Source organism: Triticum urartu, chromosome 5, assembly GCF_003073215.2.
Source record: "Triticum urartu cultivar G1812 chromosome 5, Tu2.1, whole genome shotgun sequence".
NCBI lineage: Eukaryota > Viridiplantae > Streptophyta > Magnoliopsida > Poales > Poaceae > Triticum > Triticum urartu.
This window is the reverse complement of record NC_053026.1, coordinates 583,930,107-583,952,486: the sequence shown is the minus strand read 5'-3', so window position 1 is coordinate 583,952,486 and position 22,380 is coordinate 583,930,107. Positions and strand designations below refer to the sequence as shown.

Genomic DNA, 22,380 nt, shown 5'->3' with positions numbered 1-22,380 from the left:
TATGTTACAAGAACCAACCGTCCCGAAACGCCAGCTTTCACATCGCACTTTTGTCCCGACGAGCATGAGATAAGCAGAACGCAATGTAAAACGAAAACTGTTTGGGCGCGCCGGCGAACTTTAGGCCGGACGTGTCCACGCGCACTTCGCCCCAGCCATACACCAAACGACACGTAGGACACGGGGCCACCCACACGCTGCCTTCAACTTCGCGCGGATCTCGGCCCCTTGACGTAGCATCTCTACCACCCCTCCCCCTCTCGCGCAGATCTTCTCAATTGCAGCGCGTGGCGCAGCTCGCCGTCAGCCATGGATGTACGTTGCAGCCCCGCTCATCTTCCCACCTCCCTTTTTTTTCCCTTTCCTCTCTTTTTTTTCCTCCTCCTCCTCTCTTCCTTTTTTGCTGCGACCGCCGACAGGCCAAACGCCAGGGCGACCGAGGTGCCCATGCTACAACCATGGTACCCATGCCCGTGCTACAACCATGGGGAGAGTTTTCCCGTGTTACAACCATGGACACAAAAAGTTACATCCAGTAGATAAAAAAGCTTCAATCAGACAACGGAATACAAGTAAAGTTACAACCGTTTGACAAAAAGCTTCACCCCGCAAATGAAAAAGCTGCAACAAGAGATTGAGAAATCTTCCTCGACGACGGCCATGGCGTCTCTCCGTTTTTTTTGCTACAATCGCAGAGTTAAAAGTTGCAACCCCGGTGGTGTAGAAAGCTTCAGCTGGCCTTGCTAAAAGCTTCAACTGCGAAGCTACGACGAGCGGCGACGGCAGAGCTGTATCCGCGCACGGTGGTCGGGATGCTACAACTGGCGTTTGGTTTTGCTACAACCAAGGAAAACAAAGCTGCAACAGGTGGCCACGGGAGCTGCATGCTAGCGGCGACGGGCGACATCGAACTACAACTGGCGACAACGAGAGCACCGTCCACCGGGCTGCGAGGAGCGGAGGACCAGTCGCCAAGAGGTAGGGGCTGTGGGGGAGATGCAGGTGAGGGGGGGAGGGGGTGGAGGGATGCGAACGCGGTGGAGGAAGACGATGTACCTGCGGGAGGAAGATCCAATGATGGTACTGCGCGCAATTGTGTGGCTGTGGGCCGACCGGCCCAAATTTGGGCCGACGCGCCGGCACAGATCATTGCCCTGTAAAATTCCCTTTTCCTTCAAAATTCCACAACCAAAAATCCGGGATGCTACGGAGGGATACTCAACATAGTTGCAGTGTCCATAGGGAAAAAAGTGTACCGGATAACCTCATCACGTACCGTCTACGAGCCCTTGACTAACAGAGGAGGATTGTCGGTTAGAGCATCTGCAACATATGACGCAAAACAACGATCGTGCCCAAAAAATTATTGTTTGGGGCATTTTGGGCCCAAGTCCAGCTGCCTGATTGTTGCCGAAAAACAAAAATGGCTGTCACCGTGAACCCAGCCGCTAGTGTAAACTTTCATAGCCGCCACCCCACTTCACAGTCCTACGTGTCGGTCGATTCCGGCCACCGGCTATAGTCACCACCACCCCGCCGACCATCGTGAACCTTGTCGTCTCATCCCGCCCCTCGATGACCTCCAACCCGACTTCCCCAACCGTGTGGCGCTCGCTAAATGGACACCCCGTCCCTGCGACGTCCTAAGCGTTGTTTGTCACGAACCCTTCCCCACCGAGCTCGCAACGCGGTTGCCCCATCCCACTGACATCCCCTAGCTCATGTCGTCGTCCTTGAGCACCTCGCTACAGCTCCTGAGCTCTTGCCACTGTTTCCGAACTTTCCCGCCATTGGATTCTGCCATCACCATTGGTGTCCCCGTCGAGCTCGTCCTTGCCATCGGATACGCCGTGCAGCCATCGAAAGGTCATATTTCATGTGGTTTTCAGTTTTTTTGGCACCAGTATTTTGGTAACTCCACCTCAAATTGGCTTTTACTCGTTTGTTTCAACTGCTTTAGATTGATATGATGTTTGTCCTCTATTGTATTCACTCATTGTTATCTCTTATGTTTGGTTTTTCTTTTGAGTATTGCTTCGGACCCTCTATTCTTCTTCACATCCAATCTACTATAAGTCTCCGCAAAGTGTGCTAACTGAAACAGCTCATGTTCAAACAAGTGTCGTTGACTGCGTCTTACCACGACCAACACTAAAATTGTTTTGGCACCGGCTTAAACTCCCACTCCACCTTATCGTATCAACAGTACACGTGGTGTGCGGAGCCGAAGCGACAACCTTACACCAAAATGAAAACCGAAACACTTGACAGATCATGCGTCATCTGCTCCTTTAAAAGCAAACTTATGTTTGTGACCTTTAAAAAAATGTTGATAGAATTCAAATAAAGTGTTTGTGACCTTTGTAAATTGTTCAGGCATTTCAAAAAATATGAATGTGCCATTATTAAAAAAAATTACAATGTAAAAATATATTTGAATAATTCAAAAAACAAATCATACCATTCAACAAAATTACTTACATTAAAAAATGTTCATGCTTTTCATAAAAATATCCGTGCCATTTAAAAAAAGTATTATATACAATGTAAAAAAATTCCATAATTTAAAAATAATTTTCCGTATAATTTGAAAATATATTTAACATTTATTGAAAAAATGTTCAAAACATGTATTTCAAAAGAAATTTTAATCATGTAAAAAACTCAATGTGGGTAAAATATGTTTAAGCTGTAAAAAATGTACAACAGCTGTTGAAAAAGTAGACATGTATTGACAGAAAAAATATTTTAAAACTAAAAACGATAAAAAATACATAGAACCGAAAGAAGAAGAAAACACACAAAAGATTCCAAAACTGATCATACCGGTCCCAACAGATTATAAAACCGATCAGACCGGTCTGATTGGTTTGTTTGAAGGGTCTGTCTAGGACACATCTAGATGTGATATAACTAAGTTGATATCCACTCTGTTTGTGGTCTCAAAGTGTGCTAACTGAAATAGCTCATGTTCAAACCAGTGTCGTTGACTGCGTCTTACCACGACCAACACTACAATTGTTTTGGCGCCCGCTTAAACTCCCACTCCACCTTATCGTATCAACAGTACACATGGTGTGCGGAGCCGAAGCGACAACCTTACACTAAAATGGAAACCGAACCACTTGACAGATCATGCGTCATCTGCTCCTTTAAAAGCAAACTTATGTTTGTGACCTTTAAAAAAATGCTGATAGAATTCAACTAAAATGTTTCTGACCTTTGTAAAATGTTCAGGCGTTTCAAAAAAATATGAACGTGCCATTATTAAAAATGTTTTACAATGTAAAAATATATTTGAATAATTCAACAAACAAATCATACAATTCAAAAAAATTACTTACATTAAAAATGTTCATGATTTTCATAAAAATATCCGTGCCATTTAAAAAATTATTATATACTCCCTCCGTTCCTAAATATTTGTCTTTCTAGACATTTCAAATGACTACTACATATGGATGCATGTAGACATATTTTAGAGTGTAGATTCACTCATTTTGCTCCGTATGTAGTCACTTGTTAAAATGCCTAGAAAGACAAGTATTTAGGAACGGAGGGAGTACAATGTAAAAAAGAATTGCATAATTTAAAAATAAATTTTCGTATAATTTGAAAATATATTTAACACATATTGAAAAAATGTTCAAAACATGTATTTCAAAAGAAATTTTAATCATGTAAAGAACTCAATGTGGGTAAAATATGTTTAAGCTGTAAAAAATGTACAACAGCTGTTGAAAAAGTAGACATGTATTGAAATAAAAAAGATTTTAAAAATAGAAATCTCTCCCTAATAATAAAGTACGGATTGAGTCTCCGGGTTCACCGTCACGGAGCTTTTACCAAAAAGTCCCTGAAATTTATAACGATCAACCCGCACTCCACCCCTGACGTTCGCTCGATCGTGCCACCCTCGTGTTCGATCAATCGTGCCTTATGTCGCACGCTGATTGGGCCTATTTTTTTTTAGGGGCGCTGATTGGGCCTATTGGCACCTGGGCCTTAGCCTATGTTGTTTCTTCTTTAAGCTTTTGCCAATAGCTGGCGTAGGAACATTGTCTCAAAAAAAAACTGGCACACGAACAGGAAACCCACTAGGGCACGAAAAGGAACTCCCACGAAACGATCTAGAATTCAAACCGTAGAGCCAAGCCGATCGCCATAGGAGTCTTCTTTCCCTACATACTATAATTTCCAAGTTGTTTTCCCTGTTTGTTCTCTCCCATCTCACGTGGACAGGATCTTGAATAGCGAGACCCCAACGGCCACGGCAGACAGATCTTGATGGAAACGAGGAGCACGCCGAATAATGCGGCGATGAACGCCAGCAAATCATCTTGTCTACCTTCCACAGGTTGGCAGCGCCACAGACGTCGATTAGCCTGGCCATGGCGGTGAAGTTGATGCCGGAGAGGATCACGTTGGGGCTGTTGTGTAAGAGTGGCTTAAGAAAAAGGAGCGTGACCAACACCGTCGCCGCCACGTCGAGGAGAGACGCCAAGCTGCCATGGTGATGACGCGGCGACACAGAGAAAGCTTTCGTCTCTTGATTGCTTTCGTCTCCTCAACTTGGCGAAGCCGAGTGCAATATTTTTCTTCCTATGCAGATACACGCGACAATCAGATGGGTTGGCGTACGTCCAATCTTCTCCATTCAATTCATCGTGAACTTTTGGTGAGACTGTAGGATTTGCCAACCGCAGGGACACCACCGGCTAGGAGTAGCAGCTGGCCCAATCCGGCTCATCCACTTTTCTCAGCTCGTCGAGCGAGACGCCAAGAAGGCTTAGAAGAACATGGCTGATGACATTGCGCAACAGGCCTGCCCTGGCGAGGCCTTCACAAGAGGCTGCAGGAGGCGCAAGATGAGGTGAGCCGCGCGAAGCACCAGCGAAGGATGCCGGCGGCAGTGGGTAGCCAGGTAGAGGTCGATGGGGTCGATGAGATAGCGGATGATGGGAACAGGAGCATGAAGCCAAGACGTACATGCACACTTGGCTCAGATGGTTGATGCTTGAGGTGGTTCTTACATATGGTGCTGTTCTGATGAAGTGGACATGGAGGTAGGAAGGAACTAGCTAAAATTTTCAATGTGAGTACATATGGTGCAAACGTTGTTGTCCTTTAGCCATTGCGTTGAGGAAATCCAGAAGCTCTCCCTCCCATTGCTCTACCCCTTGCATTAGTCCATCATGAAAACTGTGACGTGATATTCTTTCAAAATTTGGTGAAGCTGCATTTGAACATGGTATTCTTCCAGGAGTGTGTCCCATTTTTTTTGTGTGAATGTACTATTGGTTGAGCAAAGCAAGACAGAAGATGATGAACTTGAAGATGTGCATAAAAGGAATTCCGGTATTTTTATTGCTATAGAAGTACAAAAAAGAGAGGGCTAGACTGTATATTTCTGGCATCAAGTAGGATGAGTATGATATTGTCGTGTAGTGCACGTCCGAGTAGCTAGGAGATGGCACACACGGCTATTGTCGTGTAGTGCACACCAATATACCTAAGGAGGTGACGCGATCTAGCAAAGTAGAGATGTTTCAATGGCGTTCCGGCGTCGGCTCACCTTGATATGGGCTGGTAGATGGAGTGGCCGAGGAGCCCAGATGTCGGGACATCCAAGAACGACGATGCCAAGGACGACCATCTTGGTGTGCATTACTGTGCTATCATACCCATGTCCAGTTGCATCACGTTGTCAACCAGGCGAAGCAGTAGAAAACTCACGGAGCAATAACTATGACTAATCTCTATTTTTTTTATCCTTTGCAACACACGTATTATTCTGCAAATGGCTATTTTGCATTATTTGAGCATGGCACAAACACAAGCATTTCACATACACAACATGCATGCTCTTTCTATCTCAAATTTCTTCTTACGCCGTTGTCTCTCTTTGCCTCTCTCTGAGTAAACCCTGATGTCGACCGACATTCCCGACCGACGCCGTTTGTCCTCCACAAAGCTCTCCACTGGTGTAAATCCGTCATTTTATTTTACGGAGAATCCTCTCGCCTTCGCTGTATGCGGCCTTGTGACTAACTCTATCCGCTCAGGTTTTCAGGAGTTGTGTTCCCCTAGATGCCGGCACGGTGTCTCCGGCTGGGCTACCTTGACGCCCTCTACGCGGTTTAGACCATGCTTATTGTGGTACGATGTATCTTTTTTTTTCCGTTGCAACGCATGGACATATTTGCTACTGGGCTACCTTGATGTATCTTTTTTTCCGTTGCAACGCACGGGCATATTTGCATAATTTTAAAATATTTTTCGTATAATTTGATAATATATTTAACATGTATTGAAAAAATGTTCAAAACATGTATTTCAAAAGAAATTTTAATCATGTAAAGAACTCAATGTGGGTAAAATATGTTTAAGCTGTAAAAAATGTACAACAGCTGTTGAAAAAGTAGACATGTATTGAAATAAAAAAGATTTTAAAAATAGAAATCGATAAAAATGCATAGAACCGAAAGAAGAAAAACCACACAAAAGATTCTAAAACTGATCATACCGGTCCCAACAGATTATAAAACTGATCAGACCGGTCTGATTGGTTTGTTTCAAAAGTCTGTTTAGGACACATCTAGATGTGATATAGTTATGTCATATCTAAGCTGATGTCCACTCTGTTCGTGGTCTATTTTTTTTCTTAGTTTTTTTTTGTTTCTTATTGTCGCATTATATATTTGTGGGAGTTTAGATGTGACATCCTTAAAAAAACATCTAGACGTGAATTAGACAAGCTGTTGTTTCAACTACTACTGTAGTATTGGGCCGGCCCGTTTGTGGAGCGCCGAGGTAGAAGAGACCGTGGCGCAACAGGGGAGAAATATCCGTGGCGGAAAGATAGAGCCACCTCGACGTGCGGCATCGCTACTCCATCTCCGCCGCCTTGGCATTGACATCGGACATCGGCCGGACTCGCCGTCTTCGAGATCGTCGAAGCGACACTACAGAAGTTGGAACAACAGGGGAGGATGCCAAAGCGACCCTCGATCGGACGGGCGCGTCGGCCAGAAGCGCCGCCGCCGGCGCCTATACCTCGTCACGAACGACGGGGAGGCGATATACGGCATCCGCAAGTTCGATCTACCGTCGGACCCTCCGTCCTCCGCCGATGACGACGGCCACGCGACGGCGCAGCGCCTTCCGAGGGCCGTCGTCCGCCTTGAGGCTCCGGCGAGCAGGTTCTTCGCGGCTAAAGGCAACAAGATCATGGTCATGGATACCAGCCAGTGCGAGCGCATCGTCCCCGTCTTCGGCGTCCGCACGCGGTGCATCGCCCTCGTCCCTCGCAACGGCTCGCGACCCACCTGGCCCATGTATCTGCCCGTCGGCGGGAAGCTCGCCGCCCTTGACGACGACTCCTCGGAGCTGCTCCGTCCGTGTCTGTGGGGATGGGGGACCCAGGATAGGCTCCCGAACCCTCCGTTTGATCTGGAGGACATGACCGCCCACTGCGCGCACCCGGACGGCCGGACCGTCTTCGTCAGCTCCAAGGCCGCCACTTTCTCCCTCGACACAGCGTCTAGGGGTGCTGCGTGGAGGCGCCATGGCGAGTGGAAGCTGCCCTTCGCTGGCCGTGCGCACTTTGACCCCAGGCTCGACGCCTGGGTCGGGCTCTCCGGCGACTCCCCGGACACGCTCGGCTACCTCTGCTCCTGCGACGTCGTGCCCACCGACCCCAGCAGCAACATGGAGTCCCCGCCGGCGTGGAAGCTTAGCAAGGAGAAGCTCTTCTGCGAGGACCCAGCCGAGCAACACGTCGGAGCCAGCCTCGTCTACGTGGGAGTCGCACGCTTCTGCCTTGTGCAGTACTTCTCCGTTGTTGAAGACGATGCCGCCAGCAGCTCTGGTAATGACGAGCCGGAGATGGAGGAGGCCATGCCACCGTCGTCTCCTCGCTATAGGCTTCGATTGACGGCGTTCTCTCTCCTGTATGACAAGAAAGGAGACCTGCGGGCTGAGACACCAGTCACACCACGCCGGGTTGGATGCTACCAGCTGCCTGCGCCGTCAGAGATCCACGAGTTGCGGGATCCTGTGGCGTTCTGGTTGTAATGGAAGCCATGAGCATATTCAATACTCGATGATTACAAGTGCGTGTACTGGCATTATGAATCTGTTTGCTGCATTTCATGAAGGCTCCCTAGACGTTGAAAGACTGAATTATGGGGTGATCACCCTAATTCCTAAAGTCAATGGGGCCAAAAAAATCCAAGAATTTCGGCCTATCTGTTTGTTGCGGTGCCCTTACAAACTCATTACCAAAGTGTTGGATAATCGAGTGGCGATGTTTGCTGATAAGCTCATCAGCCGGCACCAAAACGCTTTTATCAAAAAACGTAACATTATGGATGGAATACTTACTTTGCATGAAGTGTTACACCACACACATATAAAAAAGAAATGTGGGATAGTCCTAAAACTTGATTTTGAAAAGGCATATGACAAAGTGAATTGGGATTTCCTCTTAGAATGTCATAGAATGAGAGGCTTCAATGAGAAGTGGTGCGGCTGGATTAGCCAAGTTCTACGAAATGGCACTATTAGTGTCAAGATCAATAACACTGTAGGCCCCTATTTCCAAAGTAGTAAGGGGGTGAGGCAAGGAGATTCCATATCTCCCTTTCTCTTTAATCTAGCGGCTGAATTCCTTTTGAAAATGATTTTCAATGCCCAGAAAAATAATTTGTTTAAAGGGCTGGCAGCAGACCTCATTCCAAATGGAGTTGCTGTCTTGCAGTACGCAGATGATACTGTTCTCTGCATTGAGGATGATATAGATATACTTGTTTGAACTTATGTCTGGCTTGAAAATCAATTTTCTTAAAAGTGAAGTGTTGTGTAGGGGGGGGGGGGGGGATATGACTCTCCAAAAGTATGCTGATTTGTTTGGGTGTCAAATAGGGCATTTTCCTATGAAATATCTGGGCGTACCGGTTATTCTTCCTTGAGAAATTCTGACTGGGAGTATATAGCAATTCGATATCTTAAATGTTGTGACTCATGGATTGGTAATTCTGCCTCGTCTGGTGGGAGATTAACTTTGTTGAATTCATCCCTCTCGAGCATTGCTTATTATTGTATGTCAATGTTCCTACTTTCTAAGACATTTATCGAGAGACTCGATAAATATCGTCGTAAGTTTTTTTGGTGTGGAGGGAGGGGTAAAAAGCGTTATTATCTGGTTAAATGGACCAGGGTGTGCCGATCTAAGAATAAGGGTGGGCTGGGTGTGAAAGATCTTCACAAACAGAATATCTCACTATTAGCAAAATGGTTGTGGAAGTTAGATACAGGGGAGAGGCTGTGGCAAGATGTGGTGAGGGCAAAATACCTTAAGAACAATTCACTAGCTGCTGTGAAAGCGAAATTTCATGATTCCCCTGTATGGAAAGCACTGCTTAAAATAAAAGAGATGTATATGGCTTGAAGGAAGGTGATTGTCAATAATGGCAATGTTGCCAGGTTGTGGCATGATCCCATTGGCACTCACCAGCCTTTGGGTGTCACTTATCCGACCCTGTTCAGTATCACTAATTATCAGGACGATACTATTGCTCAATTTATCAAGCGTGCTAGTGGAGATATATTCAGACGCAGGCTGAATGCAGACCTGAGCTGTCAGTTTAATGAGGTTAAGAAAATTATTGATGGCATTGACACCTCGGCTGGTCCAGATAAGATTGTGTGGGGTGCTGGGCTCAACGGCAAATATACCACTAAATCCATGTATTCTTACCTGGAGAAAGATCTTACTGGTTGTGACTATAGATGGATTTGGAGGGCTAGATTACCTACCAAAATCCAGATTTTCCTTTGGCAACTCTTCCAGGATGCTGTTCTGACTAGGAATGTTATGAAGCGTCGAAACTGGGCCGGCAATCTCAGGTGTTCTTTCTGTGATTGCAGAGAAACCTATTTACATCTGTTCTTTCTTTGCCCAGTGGCAAGGGTTGTCTGGCGCACGGTTGGGGCGATGTTTGGGACTGATTTATGTCCCAATAATCTATGTCAATTTTATTCTTGGTGCTATGCTTTTCTTCCTCAAGGGGAATGGTGCTTCACTATGGGGCTGGCGGCTATATGTTGGGCCATTTGGAATCGTAGAAACCAGACTACCTTTGAATTCAAGAAAATGGCGTCTTCTTTCGAGATTGTCTTCAACGCTTGTATGCACTTATCTTATTGGGCAGGTCTCCTGAAGGGCGAAAGGCGAGTGGAGCTAGAGCATGGTGCGATGATTCTGAAGGAGAATGCTAAAGAGATGATGAGAATCTGCGCGACTGCACACGCGGGCGATGCCGTGGAGTGATCAGCTGCTGGGATGCTGAGTCATTTTGGAAAACCTTTTGGAGTGCATGGGTCGAGACACCAAGACTTTGGAGAGCGTTTTGTGGAGCTTTGTTTCTTATATTCTGCATAACTATGATGCTTTGGTGCGGGATTGTAATGTGATCTGAACTTTAGTTTGGTTCGCGGCGTGTTGATGGTGCTTCAGGGTTTTCGCCTCGTAGTGGGCATTTCGATTGCGAGCGCTCACAGCGGGTTTCACTGAAGTGCTTGATCTCGCTTTTTCCCTTTCCCTTGTTTGAACTCGGAACTGGCTGTATTTCCGTTATATTTTTAATGGAAAGGGGATTAGCCCGGGTAAAAAAAGTGCGTGCACTGGCTGTGTGCTATGGCAGTGGGACTCTTGACGCAAGTTAGCATGTCTGTTATAACTTATAAACCTTCTCTAGTTGAGTGTTATAAACTTTGTCGCAATAGTTAAATGTAAGTTGTTTGAATTTTGATTTTGTGTCAGTCAATGTGTGGCAAAAAGAAGGGGAAATGAGGCGCATCACCAAGGCTGCAGATGGCCGTGCCGAGGCAAGCATAGCAAGGACCAGGGATGCCGGCAAGGCCTCGGCCGAGAATGAGCCGTAAGTGGAGGCTACTAGGTGGTTGACGTACGGGCCCGGCGAAGAAATCTGGTGCTTGGGAGGTTTATAAGGATGGACCGGGGGCGGCGGATGCATGGCGGTAGGCGGAGATGAGGGGAGGGCGGGGCGGAGAGGCTGGCGTGGAGCGCCACTGCCCACGGGTGATGGAGGCACGCAGATCGGCCGGTGGTCGTGGCAGGTTCAGATCGTTGGGGAAGACGATTACGATGATTTGTGTGAGGTGGAACAAAGTAATTCAGAATCTAACGGTTCTGGAAAATTCGATCGACCCAAATCCGTTTTTCAGGCAACTTTGTTCCTCGAAAATGCTAAATGCACGAGCCAGTCGTAGCCATTTTACAGGGTCCTTCCTCTAAGGGCATGTACAATGGTTGATAAGATGTCTTATCTTAAATCTTGCATGTAATTTAGATTTGACAAAAAACAAAAAAAGATGTCTACAATGGGCCATCTCTTAGCTTTATCTTTAATAATTAGCTATTCTTATATACGTGGTGAAACATATTGTGCTAAGAGATCATCTCTTGTCTTCTCTTAAATAAGAGAAGACAAACCTTTTTCTTGTAAGTTCTCTTTTCTCCATCTCATTATTTATCTTGCGTGGCACTCTTAAGATAGCACCATTGTACATGCCCTAATTCTCTTGACAACATCCCCCCCCACCCACCTCCTTAGATTTCAGCGGGTGGGGGCCCTCCCTCTCCTTTAATCCAATCAAAACCTGCAAGTGTAAACCACCCCATAAGGGCATCTCCAATAGTTTGTATGTTAGCTTGTTGGTAAAATATGCCATGTCATCAATCAACACCTTAACATACAACAACTCCAATGGGTTGTATCTAGTTTGGCCAATAGGATGTGAGATAATAAATGGGGTGCTCTCTCATTCTACATTGGAGCTTGTGCAATGGGTGTTGGTTCATGTACATACAACCTTCCTCTCTTTCCTCATTTATTGTATGACACATCATCAAAAATCCTCTGTGGCAAACTCTACCAACAACCATCTTACGACCATTGAAGATGCCCTAATGATCCATGGATGTAGCATTAATACTTGTTCCTAGTCAGGCCCAAACTTTGTAGCACTAGTTCCTGAGCAAGTATAATAAAATACAGTCAGCAGGCTATAAGGATTAAACAATTATATATGTGATGAGTCGGATGAGAGAGAAGAGGAGAGAAAAGGGAAGCGGGCTGTAGATTAACATCCGGCTGCAGCACAGACTCCAAGAAACATTGTGAAAGTGTATGATGGGTCATGCATAGCTACTATACATGTTGCCTATAAGGTTGACTAGACGTGACACGACAACATCATATAGTCGGTTGTTGGCTATATTATTAACCATGCTCTAATCCACCTGGATCACAGAAACTAATTTACATATCTACCTATCACTCTATCACTATGGATATTGCCTAAAAAAACTATCAGTATGGATATTGCCTACAAAAGAACCTATCAGTATGGATATAGTATTTCTGTTTTTTCTTTAAATACTATCTGGCGCTATCGAGGTACCGACTGATATTTCGGTATCGATTGTGTCTCAAATATGTTTGGCTCGAGTGACGCCACCTTCTCCAAACCAAGTCCTAAAATGTTATTTTCATACACTGTGATTGATACAGAGCGACTGATATGACCGAATGAGAGTATACACTTATGTCGTCATCAAAATATTGAAGCGATGCATAATACAAGCTATGACACATGTAGGATGTACTTTCTTAGTTTAGATTGAGAATTTAGCGAGTGTTTATCTATGTACTGTATTTCATAACAAAATGGTGAAAAACCTAAAATGCATAATACTGTAGTCCATAGTTGGCTTGGAGAAGGTGGAAAACCTAAAACCTAAAATGGTGAAAAACCTAAAATGCATAATACAGTATTATATAGTATTATTTTCAATAGTGAAAAACAAAATGGTGAAAAACCTAAAATGCATAACAAAAATGTTATTTTCAATGTTTTCTATGTATTGTATTCCATAACAAAATGGTGAAAACCCTGAAATGCATAATACATTATTATACATTTTTCGAGCATGGAAACAGCGCAGTTCCACTTCCTGGGTCCGTAAAGTGTCTTGTTGGAACTGGATTCGAATGCCAAACAACTTCAAATTCCAGGGTTTATGTGCTTTGTAGCCAAACGCGGCGTAAAGATTATTTGTACAAAATACTCTTAAGATCATTTCATTCAAGTACTAATGGGAAGAGTATTCCGGTAGAAAGCTACGATCGCTCTAACAAAGTAGCGTGAGATCTTTAGTTCGACACAAAGCTCAATCTTCGGCCCTGTTCGTCAACCCACCCAGTACAGGAATCTCAACGCCTAAGAATTCTACGAGACAAAACTACATACATGCCCTCGACGCCTCAAATGATCCACAAAACTTGTTCTTCATCACATCAAGCATCCTGAGAAAAGAGGTAACAACGAATCGACCATTCACTATTTTTTACAAACATCAACACATATTTGGAACTACAAGTCGAGCACAACTGAAGAAACCTTCCGAGTCTGGCATACAACATATTTGGAACAACTGCAGATTACCACATACAAATTTGGAGCAATAGAAAAAGACCACCAAAGACTTAGCTGCGATTGGCATTCACTGCATTATATAGCGCTTCCATTTGCTTGGCCCGTTTTTGTCTGAACCACTTCTGCTTACTTCTGTGGGTAAGTTTCCACACCAGATTATAAAATAAGCACACTCCAGCAACCAAACCGCAAACTAAGCAGATCATTTCTGTCAATCGACAAGTAGCAAGATCCGAGGCCAACATCAAACACACTCGTTAAGGTACGCTGGCACCACCTCGGGTTGAAGGTTACCGTCCAACCACTCTGACAAACTAAGGTTTGACACCCGATTCGCTTCGCGGCTAATTGAGGTTGAACTGTTGGTTTCCTGCAGGGCTTTTCATAGGCTGGCTGGGACTGGCAACACGAGGATCACAACAGCAGCAACCTACCATACGGGATAATCCGGCAGATAACCGTCAACTCTTATTGGGTGGTTCGTTCGGTCGAGGCGCGGGACATACCTATCCGTAACGGAACCTGCAGCAAAAGCCCTATCCTCTGCATTCATGCTGCTGCTTCGTGGATAATCTGACCTCACTCCATGATCACCGAAACGCCCACCACGGAATGTGGTTTCTTCGCCCATGCCGGCATCTGTTCCAGGACCATATGCACCAGGAGATTCCCCTCGGAGAGAGTACGTATTAACGGGAGCAATGCCTTCTGGTAGCACCATATTCAGTGGTCGACCGGTGTACTCCTCGACATTGGGCGCATCATGGTGAAGGGGAACACTTCTCTTTTCCATTTCATAGTCTGCAGGGCCTGATCCTCGTGGGTTCATATAGGGGCCACGGCTTCCACTAGCAGCATGTTCAGATCTCTGATATGGAGGGGAACCATGCCTTCTGCTAGCACCATATTCAGTGGTCGGATGTGAAGGGGGGCTGAGACTAGTACCAAAATTACCAGAAGGAAGTGCTGACTGCTGGGGACTCAACCTCCTTCCACCAATATCACCATCACTGGAATGATCCTCACGATGACTCGACCTCCTCCTACCACCATCACTGGAATGATCCTCACGATGACTCGACCTCCTCCTACCACCATCACTGGAATGATCCTCACGATGGCTCGACCTCCTCCTACCACCATCACTGGAATGATCCTCACGATGACTCGACCTCCTCCTACCACCATCACTGGAATGATCCTCACGGTGACTCGACCTCCTCCTATCACCATCACTGGAATAATCCTCACGATGACTCGACCTCCTCCTACCACCATCAGTGGAATGATCCTCACGATGACTCGACCTCCTCCTACCACCATCTCTAGAATGATCCTCATGACGACTCGACCTCCTTCCACCAGTATCAACATCACGGCGTTTGGAATAATCATCACGACATTTGAAATAATCATCGTGTCGATGTTGCTCATATCTGTGTTGGTTGTTGCTTCTATGATGACTGTTACGATACTCCGCCCTTCGCCCTTCCGGAGAATGTCTGCTTGATCTATTTTGAGAATTTCTTCTCCCCGAGGGTGACCCACCCCTATAAGAATTTTCCCTCATATTATTTCTCCACTCTTCTCTACTTGATCCTCTTCCCTCTCTGGATTTGTATTCGGAAGTCATTGAAGATCTCTGATCATCATTACACCGAGGATGATCTTTTGATGAGGAACAAGAACTTTGACGAGCATCTGTTTTTTTGTGATTATGAAGATGCTGAGGACTTTGATGAGCATCTCTTCCAGTTTCCATGTGAAACTTCTTATTGTTCCTTTCCAAGTCCAACATGTTACCATCAGTTGCCTGTTCCTCCTGTCTCTGTCTCTTTTCTGACTTGTCACTTGAAGTATCAATTTCTGTTGCTTTGTTATTATCATTGCAGTGAGGGCTCTTCAGCTCCTGCTGGCAGGCATGGCTTCCATCAACTTCTCGGTCACCATCAGATCCGGAGGTTAACCGCCCGTCAGGTAATCCAAATTTATTACTGTTGTTCCCAGGAGTCTTCTCCTTTTCCCCATATGTATTTTCTCTCCTACGAGTTTCTCTCTCTTCTCCAGATTTGGTGTTGCTTTCATCCTCTTCAGCCTTTTCCTCCCCAATAAGTTTTTCTAGCTCATCATTGTGTGCTTGATTCAAACGGATGGTCTCTTTCTCAAGGACACCTCTCCCTTTTGGAATCTTATCTTCTGTTAAGTCATTCATATCTACTGTTTGGATCTGGTCGGCTTCTTCTCGACATACCTTGTTTGACAGCTCCACAGTTCCTGATGAACCTTGATCGGTGTTCATATTCCTTTTACCAGTCACTTTTGTTTTCTTAGCAAGATTTCTTGTCCTATAAATTTTTGGAACAGGAGTTAACTTTATCTGGTCGGCTTCTTCTCGACATACCTTGTTTGACAGCTCCGCAGTTCCTGTTGAACCCTGATCAGTGTTCATTTTCCTTCCACCAGTCACTTTTGTTTTCTTCTTAGCAAGATTTCTTGTTCTATAAATTTTTCGAACGGGAGTTGACTTTATTTGGTCAATGCAATGTGTTCCAACAGTATCCATTTCTGTACTAGATGGTAACTTTATATGGTCTCTGCTAGGTGCTCCAAGCTCAGCTTCTAGTTTATGGCTTCTGCAAGATTTCAACAGAAGTTAGTTGCTCTGAGAAGGAAGTACAGAGAAACTTTGGGAAACAAACGAGTAAGAACTAACATACCCACAGTAAATGATAATTCTATCACCCAGGTGCCAAGCGCGTACACTTGTGCCACGCTTTCTCTCAATTGAGTACTGTCTTCCATCGTTCTACATTCTGAGCACCAATGTGCAGGACATGTAAATGACATCCCAGCAGCAATCCTCCTCTCCAACTCGCAAGCTCCATCAGTATCATCAGGCTCAAGTAATTTGGCAATACAACTGGGGTGGTAGAAGTGCCCACAAGATGCTTTGTAGCATTGGAACACCTAAAAGAATGCACACTTTAAAATGGAAGAACTAGAATCACGAAGATATTAATATTAAAAAGGACAGAGATGGTGAGAGGGCACTTCGAATCATATCTAAACATACTCGAGGATCATAGCCACGAGCATCAATCACATGCACGAAATATCAACAGGCCTCAGTTGCCCACAATTCAAAATACATGTGAATGAAGACATCAAGGAACTGGATTTAAATGTTGTCACTTAGTAAGACACAGGATGGACACAAGCAAGTTTAGAGTATGATGATGCATGAAAGGTGCTACATAAACAAGAAATAAGCAACAAGCATACTCATTGGAGGAAGTGAATAATTATCATTGAATGGGAACCGCAGAACTACAAAGGGCACCATTATCTCAACAAACCACATGCCACATTCTTGTAAGAAAGATATAACAAGTTACCTTAGCATTTGGTCCATCAGATGGCTCAAGATCTCCACAACTGAAACATTGGTGTTGCTTATATTCACAGTTCTTGCATAGATAATGATCAATTTCCTGTAAATATGCAAAACAAAACAAATCACAAATTTGAGCCAGGAAAATTATAATGCTGCTGGACCAGTCAATGAGAACTTTGTAACTACCTGTAGTTGTGCAGAAGTTAAACCAAGAGTTTCACAATTAGATTCCCTTCCATCTTTTTCTCTGGGATGGAAGGACCTTTTACATTGTCCTTCACAGCTACATAAAATAAGACAGGATCAAATTATTAACTCAATAATAAATCTACCTATGTGCCAGAAGTTTATAACTGGCCCGAAATGGATTCTCTGTGAAAATACTGGAGAATGTCTTATTTGTTCAATTTACTGGATTTTTGGCAAATCCCCAAAACACAGCACGTTGAATTCCAGTAAGAAGACTTTTTTTTTCCTTTTGCTTTCTCTTTCATGTTAATCTCAAGTTCTTAACCTCCCCCAACCACGCAAGCAAACATTAGTTCTTGAATTCTTTTGAAAGAGTTTCCAAAACAAGTTTAAAAAAAGGCTGGTATTACAAATGCCGGTACCTACCACTACCAGGACATCTGGGAAGCTGGTTACAATTGGTTACGACAGTAGTAACCGGCATGAAACAAAAATTGCTCCAAAGATACCATAGCACAGAGCTTGTTCTTGAAATCATCAGATGATCAAAGCAAAGAATGAAGGCTAAACCATGAGAGTAGGTATATGATCTATTGTGAAATGTCAACAAAAAATGATCCATTGTGAAATGTCAACAAATAGAAATTGATAGCCCTCAAGCTATCAGTGGCCAGTTTTCTTCAAGGAAAATAGTAGAGCAATTTACGTTTACAATTGCCAACAGAAATGATATCTTCTAGTGTCTTTAACATGACATCTCAGAGATCAGTATACATAACATTTCCTTTGCGTCCACATGAAATCTTGTCCTATGAATCTGTAGCTCACTCACTCCTACAGTATTATTTATTTTGGACGAAGTGCCACAATCATCCCATATGCATAGCCCGACTGAATGACATGTCTTCAAGACTTTTGAACTAGCCAAATAAAACAATGTTACCCCCCCCCCCCCCACCGGTTGACTAACACTCCTCTCTTCATTTTTGGTTAGTTGGAAAACTAACACTAATTAATACCACTTGACTAAGACAAATCAAAAGCTTTAAATTGTTTTCTAAAGAAATTCCCGAATTTGGCTTTCAAGGTTCTACATTCACATTCTTTCAAATACTTCACAAATACAAAACCATATTAATTTTTGTCTGAAACATGGACGGAGTTTATGGCATTACAAAGATTACTCAATGTTGTATTTGAAATATTTGACTATATTGGTGATGTTTGCAAATTCAATTCTTTTACAGAAAAAAAGAGAAATCACAAATTCAATTCAGTAGTGTTTGCGGTCAACGACTGATTAGGAAGCACAACTTACCATAGCAATTTCCCTCCATTGTCACATATTGCACATAAATTATCAGTAGCATCACCACCACCACCATCATCATTGTCAATATCATCACCATCATCGTTGCTATCATCATCAGTGCAGCTGTAATCATCACTGCTCTTGTCATCACCACTACCATGATTGTGGCTAGCGTCATATTTGCAGATATAATCATAATCGTTTTGATCACTGTAATCATCATCACCATCATCGTCAAAATCTTCTTCGTCACCACTACGCATTGCAACAGTCGGCCGTCTGGTACGTAAACCCTGTAAAATGGGATTCAAATGAGAAGTGAAAACAATGATACAGCAGCAAGACTTCACAATATTTTATAGGTCTCTAAGATGCATATCTAAGGTCATTCTCAATCTACCTCTCTGATGTTCCTGGAGGTATTCTCAATAAACCTTTCAGGAATTTGTGAGTGCAAAAAAAAAGTCATGGTCATGGCACAACCCCCCATTGAATTGAGTAAATACTAGCAGAGTTCCTAGTCATTGAAAATAATAACAATGTAATTCCTTGCAATAATAACTATGAGTAAAGCAGATTGGATTCAAAGGTTGTTGTAGCTTCGCTTGACAAGAACGGGGTACTAACCCCGTCAACCAGAGCAAAGGGAGGTCAGGGAATTATCTGCTTTACTCATAGTGCTCCATGCCCGTATGTAAGCCATGTAAACAAACCCTACAAAGGCACAAACTGGGCTAATCCCCGGGTTCAGGGAAACATACCCAAGTGAAAGGGAAACTAATCCATTGCAAGAAAGGCCTGTCTTTTGTACATTGAACCCTAGTGCTAACTTTACTGTCTTAAAAACAAACCAATCACATCCTAAACAAGTACAGTACTGCAATCCACAAGAGGTCAGTGAAGAAAACATGTCCAAAATACTCCAAGGTTCCAACTTCCAACAGGTAATTTGCACATAACAACGAAACAACAGTACAATTGCAAAAGGAACGATGATCTTGACAGGATTATTATCTGGGGAATTTGATGAAATGCGATCTAGCACTTGGGCATTGGATCATATAACGCCGCAACTCCCCCCTTCCCCCGACGTGCGGCCCTAAATTGGCAAGGAGAAGCATGATGTGAAGCAACAGATGATAGGGGACTCACCATATCTCCCGGCGCCTGACCGGAGCGCCGCCGTCAGTCGTCCGGGTTCGGGAAGGGCTAGGGCAGGGCGAAGGCGCTCGGCGGAGGTTGGGGAACGCCGGTGAAGTTTCGGGAAAGGGCGCGGTGGAGGCAGGCACGGGCGGCGGACGGCGGGATTGAAGCGGTGGCCGGCGGGAGAGGCGGCGGGCGGGCGGCGGCGCTGGGCGAGGCGGCGAGAGCGCAAGGTGACAGTTCCTTTTTTTTTCCTCCCTATTACAGTACTGAAATTTAGGCAGACTTCAGGGCTTTTCTTTCTGGGGTATTGCTTAATTATTCTTTTTTTTAGGAGCAGTTTTTTTTAGGCCCTGATGGGCTGGGCTGCGTTCGCAGGTGGCGGGCTTGTTTGGGGCCCAATCTGGGCAAGCGGCCTGCCAGGTCGCAGTCGATAGCCCTAAAATCTCTCCAAACCCCCCGCTGTGCCACCGCCGCCGTCACCGTCGACACCCCAACCCCCCACTCCCCTCCCCAATCACCACGGCCTCTCCCGCCGCCGCCGCCGCCGCCGCCACCCCGTCCGCAGTCTTTGGCCGCTGACTTCCGAGGTACGAAGCTCGCTATCCTGTTTTCTTCCAGCGATTCGTCCAATCCCGCTGGCCTTCACAGCTCGCGGATCCGCCCCTGGTTCAAAACTGCGCATTTGTCGCTGGGATTGGTAGCGCCGTCTAATCCGCCGGTGTTCTCCGCAGGGTTCCCCGCGCCATGACGAGCCTGATATCCCAGAACGCGCTCCCGAAGCGCCGGCTGGAGAAGGACGACAGCAGCAGCAGCGATGAAGAGACCATGGATTCCCCCGTCGCCTCGGATGCAGAGGCTGGGAAGAAGCCCAGGCCGGAGGATCGCAGGAAGGACCGGAGGAAGAAGAAGAAGGCGCTGGAGGCCAGGCAGGGCCAGGAGGCCGATGAGATGAGGCGGCTGGAGAGCTCTCTGTTCGGCAACATCTACACCCCGCTCGAGTTCGGCACCGAGGCTGTGCCGGCTCGTGGCCAGGATGATGCTAAGTTGTTCTCCGTGGACCGGTCTGCCGACGACGACCTGCCTGTTTATGAGGAGGACCTGGGCAGTGAGGATGAGGTGCTTGATAAGGGGAGGAAGCCCGCCTGGGTGGATGAGGAGGAGGATAGCACCCAGGTGGACATCCTCAAGGTTGCGAGGCTGAGGAAGCTGAGGAAGGAGGCTGATGAGCGCGTGATCTCGGGCAAGGAGTATGAGGCTAGGCTGCGCGGTCACCACGCCAAGCTGAACCCTTTCACTGGCTGGGCGGATATGGACCGGAAGGCTCCTCTCCGTGATGGTGACTCCGATGAGGAAGAAGGTGGAGTCGACAATATGCTTCGGAACAATGATGAGCTTGTCGTCAAGGGTACTGCTAAGCTCCTGCCTGGCATGCTGGACTACTCGAGGCTTGTTGATGCGAATGCCCAGGATCCTTCCAGTGGTCCTATCAATTCAGTGCAGTTTCATAGGAATGGTCAGCTGATGCTTGTTGCTGGCCTGGACAAACATCTGAGGTTTTTCCAGATTGATGGCAAGAGAAACCCCAAGATCCAGAGCATATTTGTCGAGGACTGTCCAATTCAGAAGGCAGCCTTTCTACCTGATGGCTCTGAGGTGATCCTTTCCGGCAGGAGGAAGTTCTTCTACTCATTTGATCTGGTGAAAGCTGCTGTTAGTAAGATTGGACCCTTGACTGGGCGTGAAGAGAAAAGCCTGGAGAGCTTTGAGATATCACCTGATTCGAGAACCATTGCGTTTATCGGTAACGAGGGGTACATCCTCCTGATATCTTCCAAAACCAAGCAGCTCATTGGAACCCTCAAGATGAATGGTAACGTGCGTTCGCTGGCCTTTGCGGATGGTGGGAACCAGCTACTGAGCAGCGGCGGGGATGGCCATGTTTACCACTGGGATCTCAGAACAAGGAAGTGTATGCACAAGTCTGTCGACGAGGGCTCCCTGTCAGGCCTTTCCCTCTGCACCTCGCAGGACAGCTCTTACTTCGCCACAGGCTCCAGCAGCGGCATCGTGAACGTGTACAAGAGGGACGAGTTCCTCGGGGGGAAGAGGAAGCCGCTGAAGACGATCGAGAACCTCACGACCGAGACGGGCCAGATGAAGTTCAACCATGACGCCCAGATCCTGGCGATAAGCTCGGGCAAGGATAGGAATGGGATGAGGCTCGTACACGTCCCATCCTTCACCGTGTACCAAAACTGGCCAGGGCCACGGTTCAGCCTTCAGTACCCGAGGTGCCTGGACTTCAGCCCTGGGAGCGGGTTCCTCTCCGTCGGGCACGCCGGCGGAAAAGTTTTGCTCTACAAGCTGCACCACTATCAGAACGCTTAGGGCTCCCACAGTCCAGTTTTGACACTGTATTTTTCTGCTTCCAGAGAAAACCCTTGATGTTATCTGTAACGTGATTCTTCTTAAACCCTCTTGCCTTGTGAGTGCCGTTGTCACAGATATTTTGATGGTGAATGCAATACCCTTCTGGTGCCGGTTGTTTGAGCAAAGAATTTCATCTTACTGTTTAAGAAGTTGATTGGTGTGGCTCTAGAAAAGTTGGAGCGTTTAGAAGGTTTGATTGCAGCTCTAAATGTTTGTTTCACCATTTTTAACAGGTGACCGTGATTCTGTGTATGATCTGGTGAGTTGCATCCTGTATTTGTGTTGTTGCAGTAGCATACGACATCAGCCAAGTAATGTAAGTATGTAAATGTAAGCATGCAACTCTTCAGGCAAAGGATGCTTTCTGTTGTAGGATTTCAAAGCG

General features: G+C 45.6%; 3 protein-coding genes across 5 annotated transcripts; 1 reads left to right on the top strand and 2 right to left on the bottom strand.

Moving 5' to 3' along the window:
- Positions 1-13,357: 13,357 nt before the first annotated feature.
- Positions 13,358-16,302, bottom strand: LOC125510957 (filaggrin-like). 3 transcript variants are annotated; one of them, XM_048676242.1, is made up of 3 exons: positions 16,242-16,302; positions 14,575-16,157; positions 13,358-14,529 (listed from the first exon to the last, which is right to left on the bottom strand). In XM_048676242.1, exons 2-3 carry the CDS (start codon positions 16,085-16,087, stop codon positions 13,955-13,957), a joined length of 2,088 nt encoding a protein of 695 aa, XP_048532199.1. In that variant the 5' UTR covers positions 16,088-16,157; positions 16,242-16,302; the 3' UTR covers positions 13,358-13,954. The 3 variants fall into 3 exon arrangements, with proteins under 3 accessions (XP_048532199.1, XP_048532200.1, XP_048532198.1); XM_048676243.1 differs by having other exon boundaries at positions 13,358-14,561; positions 14,652-16,157; XM_048676241.1 differs by having other exon boundaries at positions 13,358-16,157.
- LOC125507466 (protein ENHANCED DOWNY MILDEW 2-like) lies at positions 16,144-19,846 on the bottom strand. Its single transcript, XM_048672039.1, has 6 exons — positions 19,572-19,846; positions 18,426-18,712; positions 17,105-17,201; positions 16,920-17,015; positions 16,242-16,491; positions 16,144-16,157 (listed from the first exon to the last, which is right to left on the bottom strand). Exons 1-6 carry the CDS (start codon positions 19,572-19,574, stop codon positions 16,144-16,146), a joined length of 747 nt encoding a protein of 248 aa, XP_048527996.1. The 5' UTR covers positions 19,575-19,846.
- A 157-nt stretch (positions 19,847-20,003) lies between these two features.
- LOC125510956 (U3 small nucleolar RNA-associated protein 18 homolog) lies at positions 20,004-22,123 on the top strand. Its single transcript, XM_048676240.1, has 2 exons — positions 20,004-20,152; positions 20,297-22,123. Exon 2 carries the CDS (start codon positions 20,310-20,312, stop codon positions 21,951-21,953), a length of 1,644 nt encoding a protein of 547 aa, XP_048532197.1. The 5' UTR covers positions 20,004-20,152; positions 20,297-20,309; the 3' UTR covers positions 21,954-22,123.
- The last annotated feature ends 257 nt before the right edge of the window (positions 22,124-22,380 follow it).

What these genes read in the sequence shown, in the direction of transcription:
- LOC125510957 (XM_048676241.1), bottom strand. Translation starts at nt 16,087, where the DNA reads ATGGATACTGTTGGAACACATTGCATTGACCAAATAAAGTCAACTCCC.
- LOC125507466 (XM_048672039.1), bottom strand. An exon ending in AATGGAGGGAAATTGCTATG is followed by an intron (nt 17,202 to 18,425) that starts GTAAGTTGTGCT and finishes TATTTTATGTAG; the next exon opens with CTGTGAAGGACAATGTAAAA. An exon ending in TAACTTCTGCACAACTACAG is followed by an intron (nt 17,016 to 17,104) that starts GTAGTTACAAAG and finishes GCATATTTACAG; the next exon opens with GAAATTGATCATTATCTATG.
- LOC125510956 (XM_048676240.1), top strand. Translation starts at nt 20,310, where the DNA reads ATGACGAGCCTGATATCCCAGAACGCGCTCCCGAAGCGCCGGCTGGAG.